Genomic DNA, 19452 nt, shown 5'->3' on the forward strand with positions numbered 1-19452 from the left:
AGCAATGAAGTGGGACCATGGTCCACATGGACAGGATGGTGGTTAGTTGTGCAGAGTGGACTTAGGGTCACTATGATGGTGTCACATCCAGTTCACAGCACAGAGAAAGAAGAGAAATGGACACATCCAAAAACAATCCATATTTGCATGTATTGAACAATTTACAGTTATTTTCCAAGTTGTTTTGTTAACCTCATTACAACAGGACACTGTGGTGGTGTTATCAACTCTGTACATCTTAGAGACAACCTAAAGAGAGCAGAGACAGCCAATACATATGTCAACAAGCTACTTGTTGTTCATAAAGATCTTTCACAGAAAGAATACTGTAATTTAACCAGAATGTACAGTGGTACTTCATAATACTTACATAATACAGCAATTTTTCATTATTGGAACAATCTCCTGATGAGATAGGGACAAGAGCACACTTCACTGTCCTCCTTTCACTAATTTATCCATCCCTAAATCCATCCATCCATCCTAGCATATATTGATCATAACATCCATCCTAACATCCATCCATCATTACATCCTAACATCCATCCATCATTACATCCAGCCATCGTAACATGTAACTTCCATCTGTCCATCAAACACATCTACTAAGCAGATGCTGAGACCCACCACTAATTTTAGTTACCAAGTCAGAAGACTCTGGAACAACATCTTCCCTTTCTTTTCTTCAAGAAACCTCCATCGTGGGAGGGTGGGTTTAAAGGGTGGTTTAACCAGCCACGTCATGGACTACATCTACATCTATAAAAAGAAGTTGCTAGGGCAACATGACACTGGGAAACCTCACTCCTTCACAGTGATGTGATCCGGCTCGTAGAGGTCATCAATATGGTTAATAGAACAAAAAGGAAACGCCAGCACTGTTTCACTCAGTCCATCATCCTTCATCATCCTTCATCACCTAGAATGCGCTCTCCTCACACGAGTGATGTAGCATGAACTGACAGCCTGAGGTGTCACTGCTTTGAACCTTTAACCCCTTGAAGAGATTTATATACATCTACATTCACAATACAGTCAATAACAGACGCCCTTATCCAGAACCATGTACAGTAGCGAGGGCACACATTTCCAACCTTTGGCGCTGAACGTGACATGCTATACCAATTGAGCCACAAAGGACCTCTCTCTAAGTGCTGAAATTACAAGCAACGTCAATGCTTGTTGTAAACTAATGCATAAATCCAAGTTCTTTGTAAGTAGTAATTCCTATATTTCAGGAGAATATTGCCAGTTTACTGTAGAGCGACTTGATGGCGGTGCTTTGCTGGACAATACTGTTATCAAATGTTGTTAGCCATTTCAGGTGGAAGTACAGTCCAGCAGTCAACCAAGCCTTTCTGAAATGTATAACTTATAAGGATTGCAATATGTGTATAACCAAGTGAGAATAAACTTCACAACTCTACTGATAGTCAATCACATGAATAAAATACTGTATATACAATAAAATAAAACCGAGGCCAAATCAAAGTCCGCTCATAAAATGCTTCTTAAAAGCATTCATTTGATAGTTATTAAATTTGTCAAAGTATTTTAAATCTCACAGTTATACACAGATTGAGAGAATCAATATGAACATATTTCCATTTTCTGAAAATAAAATAATACAAATATTCTCACAGAAAAGGTATGAATGACACTACTCAGTGAGCATGAAGGAAGCCAAATCAATGAAAATCATTGCACTGCTTATTATAAGATTGTCTGTCTTAATGACCATTAAAGGACTGTGGGTTGACGATCTGTGAGACAAATCCCAGAGAAAGAAGCCTGTTTAAAATCAGCTGATCTGTAACTTAAATCGTATCTACCTCAAATTTACCTCATGCGGAACATGATGAGAAATGTAAAAATCAAACCAGAATTATGGAATGAAATGCTACTGCTGGGAGGGAAACCTCCTTTAAAGCGTACAATAATGTCACGCATCGGCGTTCACAGTGGAGCCCCATTCTTTGATTGTATTTTCATTACTAGCTGAACATAGTGTTGCATTGTTGTGGATTTATTCCACTAGTGCCCCAAATCTGAGGAGACTATACCTACTGTACTCAACCAGCTGATGTTAACTTGGTGGAACTGTCGTTTCATGGACAAGGCCGTACTTCACAGAGATGTTCCCCAGCTAGGCTGAACCAGTGCTTCTGGGGAGAATTGCGGCTGGCGTTTAGAGAAAATAGTCGTCGTTGGAGGGAAGATGTTGTGGAGACAACAAAACTGAGGTTTAGAACATAAAGCTACACTCTGATTACATAGACACCAAGCTAGTACACTTTCCCCAGTGCATATAAATGTGCTAATGGCACCCACGTGTGTCTTAGCAGGATTGTGCGTGTGTGTGGTTTTAGAGAAAACACTTTAGCATGGCTGCATCCTCATGACTTTTAGTGCTTCTCTCTTCCCTTTCCCAGATTTACCACTGGTCATTTCCCAGTTATGGGGTCTCCTCAGCTGATGTCCATAGACTGGTTGGGACTGTGGACCAGAGCATGTTCAGTGCTTTGTCCTTCAGGCTGATCTTGGTTGTGAACATTGGTCTGTTCAGGTGTTTGTTGTTCAGGCTGATCTTGGTTTTGGACCTTGAGCTGTTCAGAGGTTTGGCCTTCAGGCTGATCCAGGCTGGGGACCTTGGGCTGTTGAGGAGTTTTTCCTTCAGGCTGATCCAGGCTGGGGACCTTGGGCTGTTCAGTAGTTTGTCCTTCAAGCTGATCCATGTTGGGGACCTTGAGCTGTTCAGGGGTTTGTCCTTCAGGCTGATCCAGGCTGGGGACCTTGGGCTGTTCAGGGGTTTGTCCTTCAGGCTGATCCAGGCTGGGGACCTTGGGCTGCCCAGGGCAGTGGACCTCGGGAAGTTGTTCTCTCCAGTATGTAAACTGGCTTAAGGTATCAGGGCAGGAGAAGTCGGAGACGTGGCCTCTGTTCAACATGGGGAAAACATGGTCCACCACCTCACACAGACGACCATACCTGGCAAACACACCAACAGATACACCATTGACATTCATGGTTCTTAAACAAACAGAGACAAACAGACAAAGAGAGACAGGGAGGGAAAGACAGAGGAAGAAGATAAAGAAACCAGGAGGTCTGACTTACGATGAGATGTTAGTCTTAGCATGTTCTTGGATCAGCTCTCCCTTGGGATTGACTGTGAATATCCTGTTTAGTGGAACCCCCACCTCCTTATAGGAATACACATCCTATACAACAACAACAACAACAACAATGTAGCAACAACAGGGGTACCTTTCAAGAACACACAACTGAGGTCAGCAGAAACCAAACTATTCACTTATATGAGCCATCTGGTTGAATGTGTCACAACAGGCCAGTTGATAACTTGGCCACGGTCAAATGAATCTGAAAAGGCAAAGTGAGCAGTTTTGGAGGAAGCTGGTCTCTTACCGTAGCTCTGTTGCCGAAGGCTGCATAGAAAGGGTCAGCGTTGGGGTAGAACAGCTGCTTGATGTCGGTCAGACACTCGATCTTGAACTTCTCAGGCTTCTTCTCTATCACCTCCCTACAGAACAGGACAGGAAGGACAGGAGAGAAAAGAACAGGATAATCGTTATGTAATTTTGTTACATGTTATATCAGCCACAGCTACTCTACAATGAGCCCTAATGCGTTTGAGTCTTTTATGATTTCAGTGTGTTTATTTTGACAATGATGATAATGACAATGATGATAATGATGACGAGAATGGTGAGGATGATAATGACGATGGTGACGGTGATGATAATGTGTGTATTCGATCACTACCTGTGCAGAGCAGACAGCAGGCTGCTGGGACTGAGTAGGACCGGACCTATTGGCAGCATGGTTCCTCTCTCATTGACCCAGTGTAGGTACCCCCTGGTCATGTCAGCCATACCGATGGCCCTCGCTGAGCAGTACATGAACTTATAACCGTTCCTGAGAGAGAGATCATATGAATCACTGTACTCTTTTTCTCTGAGAGGTGATAATAGTCCAGCTAAAGAGCTTCAGGGACACGTTCAGGGCTGAATTCAGGAGGGCACTGAGGCACTTTGAATAACTCTAACACGATTCACAAATCTTGCTTTGGACGAAAGGGTCCGTTAAATGCCATATAATATTATTACAGTATAATGTGAGCCAGGTCTCATCAACCTGCTGTGTGGTGATTTCATGGTTCTGGTTGGAGACTCACTGGCTGACTCTGTGATAGAGACGGGCAATGCCCTGGTGGGTCCAGTCTTTACCCAGCGTTGGCAGGATGTGACCCAGGGTGTCCGACCTGCAAGGCGGGAAACAGACACACGCACATCGTAACATTGCCGCTAACAGAGGTATAATACGGTCGCGCCGATACACACACACACACACACACACACACACAGATCCACATACCTGGTGATGGTGCCGTCGATGTCGGAGATGACTATCTTGTCGTCCCAGCTCCAGAGGTAGATGGTGCCCTGGCAGCGACAGGTACCTTGGTACTGAGTGGTCACACTGAACACCACCTCATTCGGACCCTCCTTCAACTGCAGACTGGCCTGAGGACACAAAACTACATTACCCAGAAACCCTTCACCAACTCCAAACCTGCTTCTGAGTGGATAGCAGATGTAGAGTAATACATTATATTAGATGTTAGTGTTGTAGATGGTTATAGAGGGCAATATAAGGTCAGTAGAGTTCATGTGTCTCACCAGCTGCTCTGGGGTCAGTCTGAGGGTCTTCCTGTAGCACACACCACCAGGTGTGGGAAGAGGCTCGGCCTGGCAGGACTCAGGGCCCTGATTGGACAATCTGTGATCCTCGTCACTGGAGGAGGACTCCTCCTTCATTCTGTTACGGCAGAAGCTCCGCTATGAACACCTTTCTTTATAGTCACAACACTACATATTCAATAGTATAGCTTTTTAGATCTATTCGTTTTTATTTAAAAGTTTAAACTATAAGAGGTGGTTTCCTGTGAATCCCCATTTAAATCCCCATTTAAACCCTGTAAAACGGCCCTTTCTCTCTATCATACAGTATATATGATATGTTAACAAACAGTGTAATATTACGCATAAGGCTCTGGCATAGAATAGTTTACCTGTTGAGTGAAGCCATGCTGAGAGAGGTCTCTGCCTCCTCTCCAACTCCTGCCTCCGAAACTGAGCCCTGGGTACAGAAGACCAGTCACACACTCATACAACCACCAGGCACATATTTGCACATGTAACATGCCTGTGTAACTAGGGAAACCAGTGTGTTCTCCAACACTGACATGTTTGCTGAGGTTTCCAGCTGGTGATGTTATGGCAGTGTGTTCAGAAGACATGTTCAGAAGGTGTGTTCAGAGGGTGTGTTCAGATGGTGTGTTCAGAAGACGTGTGTACCTTTTTGGAGTCACTGTTCCGGCCGCGCCATGAGAACCACCAGCGTCCTCCTTTCTTGGGCATCTTCTCCTTCATGATGTTTTCCACTGTGGCCTGAAGCAAATGCACACAGTTCCTAACCAAAACCACAACTCAACAAAACCACCGAAACGCAAAACACAGATACAAAAACCAAAAAAAAAAACGCTAATCAGGTGTGATGTATGACTGGATGATGATGGTTGATGGAAGAAAGGCTGTTACTTAAGGAGGGGGACAAGGTAGGAGAGACAGAGATAGGAGAGAGAGACAGGACAGGACAGAGATAGGAGAGAGAAACAGGACAGAGATAGGAGAGAGAGACAGGACAGAGATAGGAGAGAGACAGACAGGACAGAGAGAAGAGAGAGAGACAGGACAGAGAGAAGAGAGAGCGACTGGACCCCCAGAGAAAAAGTCAGAGAGAGAGGAGAGGAATGGGATAGGACAGAGAGCAAAAGATAGGAAAGGGAGAATACAAACACAGAAATCTAGTGTCAGACTAAAAGCCAGATACAGGCAGACTGACAGGAAGCCATGCTTTGGAAAACCGACAGACAGACAGACTCAGCTGGTCCAATGGTACCCACAGGACTAGAGTGGAACACACTGGGCAAACAGTAGAAGAAGAGGCCAAAGGCCGAGTACATATAACTCAGACAGGAGTACTGAACACACCGTGCAGATGGGCAGGAGATGGAGGGAGGCCGAACGAAAGAAAGGAACAACAGAAGGGGGAAGAAACACTGGTGCGTTAGGATGAGACGCGGTTAAGGAGAATCTCAGTGAGCAATGAAGTTCAGACAAGATGACCACATTCGGCCTGTTCTTTACATTGCAGTGCCATTGTGTTACAGTGTTAAAACACGCTCAGGTAGCCAAAAGTAGCGCACCGCTGGAGACCAGCCCGGCACAACGGCCTCCTCTAGCAGATGTCATGTTAAAAACATGTTGCGGGGGGGTCTTACCATCGGCAGGGGCTTCTGATACACCTGCATGGCCAGCATGAGAGGAGCTGCCGTGGTCCAGTTGTAGTACCTGTGGGAGAGAAGACAGGAACGTGGTCACTGACGTATCTTCACATTCTACAGCGCCGTTCAACACAACTGCATTCTACGGGACACAGAGGCTGTCCACTGTAAGTTGAGTACTGTACTTCTGACGGGGATATGTGATCTGGACAATACAGACAGCTCCGGAAAGAATTAAGAGACCACTGCAAATTGAACGCTTCTGTTCCTTACTCAAAACTTTCCTTTTCAACTTTTTTGGAAAGGAAATATATAGATATATTTCCAGAGCTGTATATCTGAATTTAGGGTAATGTGCGACAAACGGGAAATCATTAATCAAGGGGAAAGATTGCATCAACACTGCAGTGATGCAGAGCAAAAAACTGTTTGACGTACTTGCTTCCAATCTTGACCACCAGGTTGGGATCATCAATGATGGATGGGTTCTCAGTGAACTGCTGATAAGAGATGGCTTTCTCCTGGAACTGCTCTGTAGGAGACAAGCAGGACAGGGTTATTGGAACTCTTCTGCAGGAAACACAAGTGCATAAGTGTTAATGGAACTGCTCTGTAGGAGACAGGCAGGACAGGGTTAATGGAACTGTTCTGTAGGAGACACAGGGGTGTAAGGGTTAATGGAACTGTTCTGTAGGAGACACAGGGGTGTAAGGGTTAATGGAACTGTTCTGCAGGAGACACAGGAGTGTAAGGGTTAATGGAACTGTTCTGTAGGAGACACAGGGGTGTAAGGGTTAATGGAACTGTTCTGTAGGAGACACAGGGGTGTAAGGGTTAATGGAACTGTTCTGTAGGAGACACAGGGGTGTAAGGGTTAATGGAACTGTTCTGTAGGAGACAGGAGTGTAAGGGTTAATGGAACTGTTCTGTAGGAGACACAGGGGTGTAAGGGTTAATGGAACTGTTCTGTAGGAGACACAGGAGTGTAAAGGTTAATGGAACTGTTCTGTAGGAGACACAGGAGTGTAAGGGTTAATGGAACTGTTCTGTAGGAGACACAGGGGTGTAAGGGTTAATGGAACTGTTCTGTAGGAGACAGAGGGGTGTAAGGGTTAATGGAACTGTTCTGTAGGAGACGCAGGGGTGTAAGGGTTAATGGAACTGTTCTGTAGGAGACACAGGGGTGTAAGGGTTAATGGAACTGTTCTGTAGGAGACACAGGGGTGTAAGGGTTAATGGAACTGTTCTGTAGGAGACACAGGGGTGTAAGTGTTAATGGAACTGTTCTGTAGGAGACAGGCAGGACAGGGTTAATGGAACTGTTCTGTAGGAGACACAGGGGTGTAAGGGTTAATGGAACTGTTCTGTAGGAGACAGGGGTGTAAGGGTTAATGGAACTGTTCTGTAGGAGACACAGGAGTGTAAGGGTTAATGGAACTGTTCTGTAGGAGAAACAGGGGTGTAAGTGTTAATGGAACTGTTCTGTAGGAGCTGTTCTAAATGAGCCACCATTTAAAAGAATAGGTTCAAACATTATGGCCGCAAGTGGTGCTACAATGTGTTGAGGGGTTGTGTATGTTACCTCTTGTGATTTCTTTGTTGTCAGTGAGTCCTCCACACAAGGAAATGGCGATGTTGGGCATGTCTCCCAGCTGGTCCGAGTAGCTGTCCACACCACTGTCCATCCCACTGCTGCCCACCGACTGAGGGGATTGGTTGGCACTCCGCACCCCTGCCTCCGGGCCCCCTCTCACCAAACTGCCCGCATCACTAAAGAACAGGGTCACAGGGTCAGGGGTGGAGGACATGAGAGGTGTGTGTGGAGGACAGGGGAGTTGTGTGTGGAGGACAGGGGAGTTGTGTGTGGAGGACAGGGGAGTTGTGTGTGGAGGACAGGGGAGTTGTGTTTGGAAGACAGCAGAGTTGTGTGTGGTGTTACCTTTTGGGGAAGTAAAGAGCAGCCACTTCTGGTTCCAGCTGAGTGATGTCATCAAGGTAGACACCATCCGATCCCAGGTGGTGACTCCTCTTGTCTGCAGGGAAAGTTTCCCGTTACCATGGATACAATAAATTACATTTATATTTACAGAATTCAGTTTTTTTTTCCAGTGAGAGTCCCCCCATCAAAATAACTCCTAGCAGAGTGTCCTCCGAAGCACATCTGAACAGGTCTCATTATCACACCGGCCCTCCAATCAGGAAGGACTCATCAGCATCTACACGCTTGGAGGAGAACACACGGTGTTCAACGGCCGACAGCCATGACCGAGCTTGCGGACACCACCCCAGCTGCCACAAGGAACTGCAGGAGGTCGACGAGGCTGCGGCAACTCTTTCCCGAACCCATTCCCAGCAGCCCTGGATGGTTCTGATCTTATTCGCATTGCCTCATGTGATGCCGCTCAGTGGTACCAGGGTGACACAACCAAGATCTACCTTCTAGACTGCAATGACAGGGGGCATCTGTAGCAGCTAATAATGAAATAACTACCGACAAATGAATACCTACTAATTATGGAATAACATTTCTTAGCGTTTTACTTGATTACTTTTTGAGCGCAACGTAATCGCTTATTACAATATTGACTGGTTATTACATTATTGTGCCTCATATGGGGCATCTTGGAATCTTTACCACCTTGTCAGTGGTGTTTGTGTAACCATGACATCCTGACTTTGACCCTCAACCAGAGGAGTGTCCAAGGTGACCGGGCGTTGCGTACCTTTCCTCTTGGGCGGGGAGTCGGTGTGTCGTGCCGGATAGCCCCTGTGACCGCCCTCATCCAGCTCTGACAGCAACCTGACGGCCACCAGCGCCTCCACCTCTCCACAGGCTGCTCCCGTCACCTCCATGTCCCCACCTGGCCCCGCGCCGTCCTCAGCCCCGGCCGCGGTGTCCCCAGACTGGGGTCGGTACGGCCCGGGGGACGGGGAGCCGCTGCCCGTGTGGCTCTGGACCTGGGTCGGGCCGGAGGCGCCACCCTCTCCAGGGATGGTCCGGAAGTGGGTGCTGGTGGACACGGGGATTGAGATGGGGGACATCATCCCAGAATCTGGCATCTGGGACGGGATTAAGAAGGAGGGCTGGAGGAGGAGAGAGGACGCAAATAAAGAGAGCAAAAGGGGAGAGAGCAAGGAAAGCGAGAGGAGAAATGGGGGAGAGGGGGGAGAGAGGAAGAGGATGAATGATTAGTGTGAGTGCTAGTGTATTAGCCTGTCCTCAGCTGCCCTCATGGAAGATGATCAAATAGATAAACCCTGTCTGCCAACATCCGTCCTGATTCATGGATCACAGCATGGACATAATGTCTGAGCCCCTGCACACCTCCTTCCCTCCCTCCCTCCATACCTTGGCTGCTTGGGGCAGCTCTCCCCATGCCCACTGCATCTCAGGGTTCTCTTTGCTCTGACTGGTAAGCTCCGAGTCACTCTTCGGAGTGGAGGGGCGGGAGCCACCAGGGCTGCTGGGTAACAGACCCACAGAGAGACGTGAACCCCTGAACCCGTCACCACAAACCACACACACAAGTACCACAAACCACACACACAAGTACCACAAACCACACACACAAGTACCACAAACCATACACACAAGTACCACAAACCACACACACAAGTACCACAAACCATACACACAAGTGCCACAAACCATACACACAAGTGCCACAAACCATACACACAAGTACCACAAACCATACACACAAGTACCACAAACCATACACACAAGTACCACAAACCACACACACAAGTACCACAAACCATACACACAAGTGCCTGCTAGTTTGGGTCCTATGGATGGAGACAACAACATGATGCGTTTTTTGCTGATGACAGGACTTACCTGATGGGAGAAGGGAAGAGAGAGGTCTGCTGTGGACAAGACATGGAGAGACCGCCGCCTGGGGGGGTTGACCGGGGACACGTCTGCTCCATCATAGCACTTAAGGGGGAGGGGGAGAGCGCGGGAGAGAGACATATAGGAAGAACAAATGTAAGCAAATGTCTGGTGTGTGTCTGTGTGTGGTTGTCATCCAGGTCCATTTGTACGTGTGGGTTCCCAAATTAGGGACCTAAAGACGGTAAAACCTGAAATATTGGTCCCCACTAGGGAAAATGAGACTTCCTGCTCTGGGGTTAGGTTTAGGGTCAAACAGTAAAATTGGTGTTACTTTCTAATTACTGTTAGAAGAGGGGTTACTTTCGGTTTGTACGCATAACCAGTTAAGATTAGGTTCAGGCGTTATGCCTAGGTTAAGTTTAGGCATGACATTTACGTTATTGAGCTTAAGGTTTAGGTAGGGTAGGGTTAGGGTTAGGGAACATGGATTTTGGGGTCAGGGTTTGGTCTCACGTCCCCACAGGGATGGATAGACAAAAGTGCGTGTGTATGTTTATAAAGTGTGTGTGTGTTTGTGTGTTTGTGTGTGTGTGTGATGGGTCATCTGTGTGTACCTCTGCGAGCGTGCCCAATCTGAATCAGTGCGTGCAAACGTTGTGTTCTGGGTGTGGGTGTTGCTCAACACACTGGCCTTTGGGCCCTGCTCTCCACAGATCTCCCGAGTAGAGGACCTGTGACGGCCAGGAGGCAGATAGAGAGGAGGAGGGGGGCAGGGGGGGAGGAACAGAAACAAAGACACAGAGAAGAGAAAAAACAGAGACATATTAGCAACATGGAGAGAATTAGGAAGGTCCGGCTGAGAGGCCCCTTTCATCGCCAGCATCACTCCAAAGAGACAGAGAGCATTGTGGGAAAAGAATGAGATACTGGAAAACCTCCAACTCTGAGGAGACGGAGACTGAACACACAAACATAAGACAGACACTGGACACAGTCAGCACCAACCAGGACCGGGAACTGTGTGTGTGAGAGAGAGATAGTGTGTGCGTCTGTGTTTGTTTGTTTGTATCTGCATGGATCACCAGAGAAGAATCTGTCCAACTCTGTTGAGACGTGCAGGCCATGATTCATGTGTTTTGTAGGAACCATTGTGATGCTTTTTATTTCTGCAGTGGAGCAGAAGTCTCTCCATTTCACTCTCTCTCTCCCACTATCTTCCTTTATCTCTGTCTCGCACATTCACATAACCCATATCCTATGAGGTCCTTACTTCACCAAACATATTGGCAGGATGCCAGCCAGACAAAACAAAGATAACCACAACCCCCCCCCCCCCCCCGCACACACACATGGTCGCATGACACAAGTTAGTAGCTGTTGACAGGCAGCTGTGTCTCGCATCAACAGCCCCCCCCCCCCGCAACCCAGTCCATTCCAATCAGCCCACACGTGACCCAGCCCGTTTCCCAAAGAAGCGTTCAACCAACTCCAAAATCACACACATAACCCAGCATGCACAAACACATGCGCACAAACACACACACAGGAAATCCCATAAGCTCATTTTAGCCCAGCGAGGATTCAGCAGAGACCGTCTCTGGCATGAGGTCGAAACAAGCTCTTATCATCTTTTCACACCTAAGGGGCACATTGCACTGTGCCATATATTCCCAGAAAATGTGTAGCGGAACACTGATACCAATGTATTATTTTGTAGCAGAAACCGGGTGAAACCAAAAAAGTCTGAGGTATTATGAACTGGTTCCTAAATTAATTCGAACCAAAATGTTGGTTAAGGATATACGTGTGGTATACTGTCTGGCCTAGCACGGCTGTCAGCCAATCAGCATTCAGAAGTGGAAACAACCAGTTGATAAACCCTGGCCCATGTTGTCGGTCAGTGTGAACACAGTGGCTGTGCGGAAACTGTCCTGCAGTTCCTGTCATCACCTGCTGCCAGTGTTGTCTTTCTCCCTCTCGTCATCCGTGCTCAGGTCAATGGTGAACATGTCCTCGTCTTCCGAGTACTCCCCACTCTCGTCCCGTCTCCCTCCTCCACTGTCCCGCAGCTTCCTCCTCCTCTTCCTCCTCTTCTTCGTCGTCGTCATCACTCCGTCCCCTCCTCCACCTCCTCCTGTGGTTTGCTGGGAGCCCAGGGTCTGGACAGTGGGCAAAGCGGGGTCAGAGAGGCGAGACGCGCCCCTCCCAAGCTGGGCTTCCATTAGCTCCGCCCCCTGGGACATAATTGGTGACGTTGCCAGGTATGATGGGAACACTTCCTGTCATGCAACACAGAACAGATTGTTAAGTAACCCTAAGTAACATAAACAAGAATCTGAAATTGGACAACTAAAGAGATATAATAATATAAGCACATAATTTTCCCTTCAATTGTTTAAGGTACAGTATATGAGGTGAGTAGCCCCCCAGGTCAATCAGTGAAATGATTCATCCAATGAAAGACCAGATACATGTAGTGATATGTGGACCTTCCAGGGCTGCTGTTGAACAGTCCTGACATGAAGCCAGCTATGCAGGACTGTGTTAACAGGGCCTGCCCTGAGAGAGGTGTCTGGGGATTAGAAACACAATGCCACGCGCAACATCATTTCATCTGCTAAGGAAATACACTGACAGACAGATTGTGTGTGTGTGTGTGTGGGTGTGCGTGTTGTAATATTCATTAGCATCCAGCTCGTTGGTTCATGTCACACAGCTCTCTGTACTAGAATAAACCCTGCCTCAAAATATCTAAAATACAGACAACTAATAAAATAAACCCTGTCTAAATACAGCTAAATAAACTACATCTGAATGGCATCTCCAGTCTCTGCAATGTCTATATGAGTATTATTCCTGGGCTTATATAGCAGCTTTCTAACAACTGTTTGTTGATTGATAGGTTAAGCACTGACTAAGCTATGCGCACATTTGAAAGAATTCAAAACAAAAGCCTACTTGAAGATATCTGTTTCCAAGGTAGTGCATATTGCACGCATACGTGCGTGAGAGAGTGAAAGTGACAGAGATAGAGACTATGTTGGTCCCATTATAGGTGTGTAAAGTTATCTGTAGTTATTCAGGCAGGAGGGAGTAGGCTTCCTTAAATTAACTTACCACTTTTATTTTTACTTCTAGCACTGACTTGGCCGACAGATACTTGATTCAGTAAAATGTACTTACTGGGTTGTGTGGTCATCCCACCTAGCTATCTTAAGATGAATGGACGGACTATAAATTACTCTGGACAAACGTTTTTGCTAAATTATAAATGTAAACATTGCCAACCTGATCTACTAATAAATAGCAAACATTGAACACAGAGTTCAAACAGCACCTGTTTAGAAATGTCAACTCTTATAATGCTTCATAACATCACAACAGTAAAACCTAGGCTTGAAGGGGCCATTGAGTAGAATCCTCTAACATCTACAAGATTGAATACAAACACTGACACAACTTGTCTCCTCCTCCTCATCCATTAATGAACAAGACTGGAATAGTGTAAGCAAGTCTAGGGTGTTTTTGATCACGGCCATGTTCTGCTAATGTCTAAACCATGTATGAAGAGACTACGAGTCAATGCAAACTGATAGAAGAACCGGTGACAAGATTCAAATGTGGAATATCTCTGGAACTCTGAACACTCTGAACACAAGATTAACTTTCAACATAACTGCAGATGTCTTCTGGTCATTTATGCTTGTATTTATGCTAGTAGAGAAGAGACTCGCATGCTCCAACAGAACCCATATTCTACACCCTAATCTCTTCAGACAGAGACTGAGGGAAAGACAGAGATAAGCAGTGGGAGAGAGAGAGGGAGATGAAATGAGAGGGAGAGAGAGAGGGAGATTAAGTGAGCAGGGGAGTGGGGAAGATGAAGAGAGAAAGAGGGAGTGGAAGAGGGCAGTATTACAGTCAAGCTGCTCTCTCTCAGCCCAGTCAGAACTCTTTTTGGTCCTCCACACAATGATGGTACCGTCATACCTCTTTACTAGTACTGCATTCTTTTAGTTCCATCCATATGTTCTAAGACGAACAACACTAGTACAGGTTACTGTTAGGGAGAGAAGGGCCACTGTACGTGTGTGTCTGTCTGTGTCTGTGGAGTAGCGAAATGCAGAAAAGACAAATAGTTCCATAAATAGGTTTGTTCTATTTGGCGGGACAACGGAAGGACAGAACAATCTGTTGTTGGGGGGGGGGCATCACAGAGGGCAAAGAGAAATAAGATCTGTAGAGCTCTACTAAGACACAAACGGAAAGGACAGACATATAAGGATGAACAAATAAGGACATATACAATAATTACTGTGAGGAAGGAAATAGGAAGATAGAGAAAGAGAGAGAACAGAGAGGAGAGGTTTTGGTGTGAATGAGAGAAGGTGTGGAGATGTAGCAGGAAAGAGAGAATGTTAGCGAGGTTTAAAGAGACTCAGACTCAGGACAGGTTGTTAAAACATCCTGCAGCAATTCTGCTCATATAGCCATATACTAGAATAGTCCTGGTAGAAAAGCAATGTAAGTACATAATCGTTCAGTTTGCCAGTATTTATATTTTATTTCTAACCAAATTGGTTGATTTGGTATTTACCTCTACTCATTTCTAAATTAGGTTTCTGGTCCTGTTTGCTGCTCCTAGTAAATGTCATTGTCATTTCTATGATTCTATCACAGGATTCAGGAATTCAATTATTGCGAATGTCTCAACTCTTACGTTAGAACGGTATGTGCGTAGTAAGCCTGGCTGGTGCATCACTTCAAACTGACGAGTGTGATGTCGTCACTGGGATGTCGTTTCTGTCTTTAGTCCTTTGACCATGCCTCCCGGCCTCTTGCTTGTGTGTCCCACTGAGTCTGTGTGTGTGTGTGTGTGTGTGTGTGGATTTCACGGGACACAGACTCATGCTGTCCTGCCCAGGGTCTGGTTACAGTGTGAATCCTTCCCCTTTATTTCCAGGTTACCCTTCAACTGCATCCCTTCAGTTCAGTCACTCCTTCGCCATCTCTCTCTCCTTACATTTAGTGTCGAGTGACACTCATCACATGTTGTCCCCTGTTCACAGGCCATGTTCTCTGTGTGTGTGTGTGTGTGTGTCATACAGTACCTACCAGTGGGTTCTCTGTCTCTTTGACAAAGAAGGCCTCTCCGTTTTCCCCTAGCTTCATTTGTAGGCTCACAGGCTCTCCATTGATCTCTATGTCCACCTGAGAGAAAGGACGGAAAGCATCACTCACTCTCTCCTTCCTCGAGGATTCAGGGGGGTTTGGACCTTTTATGTGTGCTACAGTAAGTAAACTGGATGTCTTTAATGACATACCAAATGGGCCAAAGGACGGATTTTTTTAAATATGAAATAATCTTCAGCTTTCTTTCACTCCATTCCTTAACTGTCCTTAACTCACTCTCTTTTCCCTCCAAGCTTCCGTTATTTTTGTCCCTCCTTCAGCCACCATCCCTCCTATTAAAGTGTTCCAGTTTGACACCCCCCCCCCCCCCCCCCCCCGCCCCAACACACCCAGCCTCTCTGCGCCCTCTCACCACTTTCTCACGGGAGCGCAGCACCCCCATCTTGCCAAAGCGCACGTGGAAAGGCGAGCACTGCAGCGTCCCGTCCGGCTGACGCACAACGATGACGTCGATGCAGCCCGACAGGGTGGCCGGGTTCAGGCCCCGGTACAGCTCCTTGACCTGCACAAACACCTGGCCCGCCAGCTGACCCACGTAGTTCATGGTCTGGGACTGAATGAAGGAAGAGGCACAGAGAAGCAACATCAGATTTCATTTCTCAGAGGATGAATGTCGACGGGAGGATGACTGTGGACGGTCCGGCGAAATGATTATCAGGATTCCCAAAATGTTCTTGGCACTGACGCGATTTCGCGATAAACCAGGGTGTATTGCCTTGGGAAATACGAGTGGATCAGCCGGGTTGCAGCTTCCTGACTGTGATCAACGTTCCCTGTCCTCATTCTGCCTCTCAACGACGAACAGCGGACACACATGACACACGGGCGCTGGGCTGTGCCCTCTGCTACGCTGGCATGTGAGGGGGGGATTAACGGGCACGCCATGCCAGTCGCTCAATCGCAGGCGGGCAGCAACACTAATGCCCTCTGGCTAGACACGGCAGATCCCTGCAGGGACACAAAAGAAACCATTTCACCAGAACACCCATGTGAACAATGTTAGGACTGAACCAATGGGGCAGAACCCAGGACAATTTGTTTGTCACGTCCTGGAGGGCTTTACCACCACACATCGACTGGATCTTTGGTGCTAATATCCCATGAGGAATAAGGCCTGATTCTTGTGGAGGTCAACAGGTTACTAGATACGATTTGGCACCAATAGTGCAAGTGAAATACACATATCTTTCAATAAACGGTCGGACTTGCTTTGTCGGTTGTAAACTCCAATGAGTCAGGGACATACACACATTTGAAATACTCTATTTGATTCAACAAATTACACCAGATTAAAAAGCATTCCTACCCTTCAACGGTCTTGATTATCTACCCAGGAAACACTTCCTTCCCCCGAAATGCCAGGCTACCCAGGACCACTGGAACAGAGCAGTACCCGATTCTAGACAGGCGTCCACACATTTACACACACACTCCTATAGGACAAATGGCAGTCGTGATAGCAAGATGCCAGTTCTCGTGACAGTGTATAATTCACCCATCAATTACCAGACTAAGAGAGGGCTTTTAGCTAAAATGTCATGACATCGTCTAGGATACTAAGCGTTTTTCGTACTTGGCAGGTTTTTCTGCCTGTCCAACATTTATTTAACCTGATTTTGAGCAGGAGGGCAAAAACTGGGTCCAAAGTCTGTTTTGCTGATGAGCCCAGTATCGCAGAGGAGCCCGGCAAGATACAACAGTAATGCATGACTGCAAGATACTATATGGCAGCAAGATACCATTATACTGCAAGATTTAGTACTGCAAGATACTGTTAAACTGCAAGATATAGTACTGCAAGATACCATTATACTGCAAGATTTAGTACTGCAAGATACTGTTAAACTGCAAGATATAGTACTGCAAGATACCATTATACTGCAAGATATAGTACTGCAAGATATAGTACTGCAAGATAATATTATACTGCAAGATATAGTACTGCAAGATACTATTATACTGCAAGATATAGTACTGCAAGATACTATTATACTGCAAGATATAGTACTGCAAGATACTATTATACTGCAAGATATAGTACTGCAAGATTCTATGATACAGCAAGATACTCTGCTATAATACTATAATACTGCAATACAGTATATATATTACTGTAAGATAGTATAATAACACAATATACTAACAAGTGTCGACATTACAGTCTTTGAACTCTGTAATCCTGTTCATCAGATCTTTCACCAACATACTTGAACATTACTCAGAAAAACAGAAGCAGAACATTTCTCTCTCTTTTCCTCAGTTTGACAACACTACAGAGGCAGGGCTGGACAACTACAAGAATCCCCTACCCAACCTCACCACCCTCCTCGATCCCCACTAACAGCTAAATCATTTCTGCACTTCCCCTTCAAGGACATCAACCTGCAGCCTGGTTCACAACTTATCATAAGACACTTAAAATAGGGTATAGGTAAGCAATCTGCCGGTGTAACTGTATTAACCCTGACTTTCCTGAGCTTACCTCAAACCTGTAGTGTAATAAACGTTTTATTAAGGCCTCTGAAGTTTGGAATTGGCACTTATTTGAACAACTTCATTTGATTATAATCCACACAACAACTGACATGTTCTGTGGCTGCAGGATTATTGACCTATTGTGTTAAACTGGCTCAAATTAAGATACAGAATCTGTAATTTACGTCTTTCTAGTAGTCTACCATTAGAACCTAAAGACTGAGATTAAAGAGGATGTTTACGTGCCAATTCATTGACTAACAAATCAGAGAAAGGCAATCTTTAATGCAGCCACAGTTAATGGGATTAGTCAATTGACTCAATTAACTGTACCTATAGTTCGTTACCGTATCTCCACTGACATCTAAGAAATACACAAAAAATCCTTCGCCCACAAAAAAAACACTGACATTAAAACAAGATTCAAACATGACATTGAAAATTACACAAACGCGCGTACACGCAAGCGTAGGACAACTCGCCCAAGCACTAACAACAGACGCTCGCAGACCTACACACCACGCGTTGACATTCCCATTGGTTGAAAATGTTGTTGATGTACAGTAGAAGTCATGTGACGATACCACCCAAAGCTGCCTGACTGGCAGGCAAGTCGTTCATCTAAATGGCCATGACGTAGGTGGCCACATTTGTACAGGTCTGCCTCAAAAGCCTGAAATGTGTTTATAAAAAATGTCAAATGTATAACCATTATAGGCCATTTAAGTAATTGCTAGCTATTCGGATTCCTGACATCTACTGTTCTGTTGCAGAAGACAGACATGCATGGCAAGCAGATTGTTATAGCCAATCAAACACCTTTCACAAATGATGTTTCACATTCGGTTCGGTTTTGACTGAATGTAAAAGCGTAACCAACAATGTGAATATGTAACTAACAAGTAGGCCTGTATTAAAAGTATGTATTTTTGTTGTCGTTTGTGGTCACAGCGTATTGAATTATTCACTGCAAATATGAATAAACACTTATTCTTAATACCGTCCCATCACCCAGGCAATTGTTTCTTACAAACAAACCCGTCTAATATCAATTCAATCTAAATGGAGATGGTATGGCTAGAAGCAAATCGTCACTTTAGCCAACAATATCATTATAATAAAAAAAGGATAAACAGGATTCGGTCATTTTCATACATACATTATTGACGATGAAAAATTGCCATCCAAAATCTTCCGAAGGCCTATATCTTCTGTAACGCAACGTTTCTTACTGCAATTAAACGATTACATAGTAACGGAAAACAAAATCTTTCTCGACATTTGATCCTACGATTTGCGCTGTGGTAAAGCACCGTGGAAATACTGTAGCCGACAGAGTACTCCTCTTGCCACTGGATAGAAAAAACCTCGCTATAGTCGGCTGTTGATGTACGTAACAGGGTGTAAAACCCTTAGCCGGACCAATGAGAGCCAATGCATCCATAAGTAACGACCCACTAGGTTGGCTAATTACGAAGAAGCACATTGACGGAACAGTGCTCCTCAGAACCATTGCATGCTACTTTATTCAGTGAATGAGGTGAATTTATGTATTTTTAGAATAGCAACCATAGGTCAT

The 19452-nt window shown here is 45.6% G+C and overlaps 1 protein-coding gene across 3 annotated transcripts; it reads right to left on the reverse strand.

Annotated features, from left to right (window-relative positions):
• Nucleotides 1-131: 131 nt before the first annotated feature.
• lpin1 (lipin 1) lies at nucleotides 132-19235 on the reverse strand. Of its 3 annotated transcripts, none has more exons than XM_034297531.1 (21): nucleotides 19033-19235; nucleotides 15751-15951; nucleotides 15321-15416; nucleotides 12156-12484; nucleotides 10820-10936; nucleotides 10209-10307; nucleotides 9717-9828; nucleotides 9091-9451; nucleotides 8307-8400; nucleotides 7950-8137; nucleotides 6806-6899; nucleotides 6365-6434; nucleotides 5379-5471; nucleotides 5093-5160; nucleotides 4701-4839; nucleotides 4396-4544; nucleotides 4196-4282; nucleotides 3784-3936; nucleotides 3427-3541; nucleotides 3118-3221; nucleotides 132-2988 (listed from the first exon to the last, which is right to left on the reverse strand). In XM_034297531.1, the coding sequence occupies exons 2-21, from the start codon at nucleotides 15940-15942 to the stop codon at nucleotides 2469-2471; spliced, it is 3180 nt and encodes a 1059-aa protein (XP_034153422.1). In that variant the 5' UTR covers nucleotides 15943-15951; nucleotides 19033-19235; the 3' UTR covers nucleotides 132-2468. The 3 variants fall into 3 exon arrangements, with proteins under 3 accessions (XP_034153422.1, XP_012992918.3, XP_034153424.1); XM_013137464.4 differs by having other exon boundaries at nucleotides 9717-9831; XM_034297533.1 differs by lacking the exon at nucleotides 10820-10936 and having other exon boundaries at nucleotides 9717-9831.
• Between the last annotated feature and the right edge of the window lie 217 nt (nucleotides 19236-19452).

This window comes from Esox lucius, chromosome 15 (genome assembly GCF_011004845.1).
Source record: "Esox lucius isolate fEsoLuc1 chromosome 15, fEsoLuc1.pri, whole genome shotgun sequence".
In the NCBI taxonomy this organism is placed as follows: domain Eukaryota; kingdom Metazoa; phylum Chordata; class Actinopteri; order Esociformes; family Esocidae; genus Esox; species Esox lucius.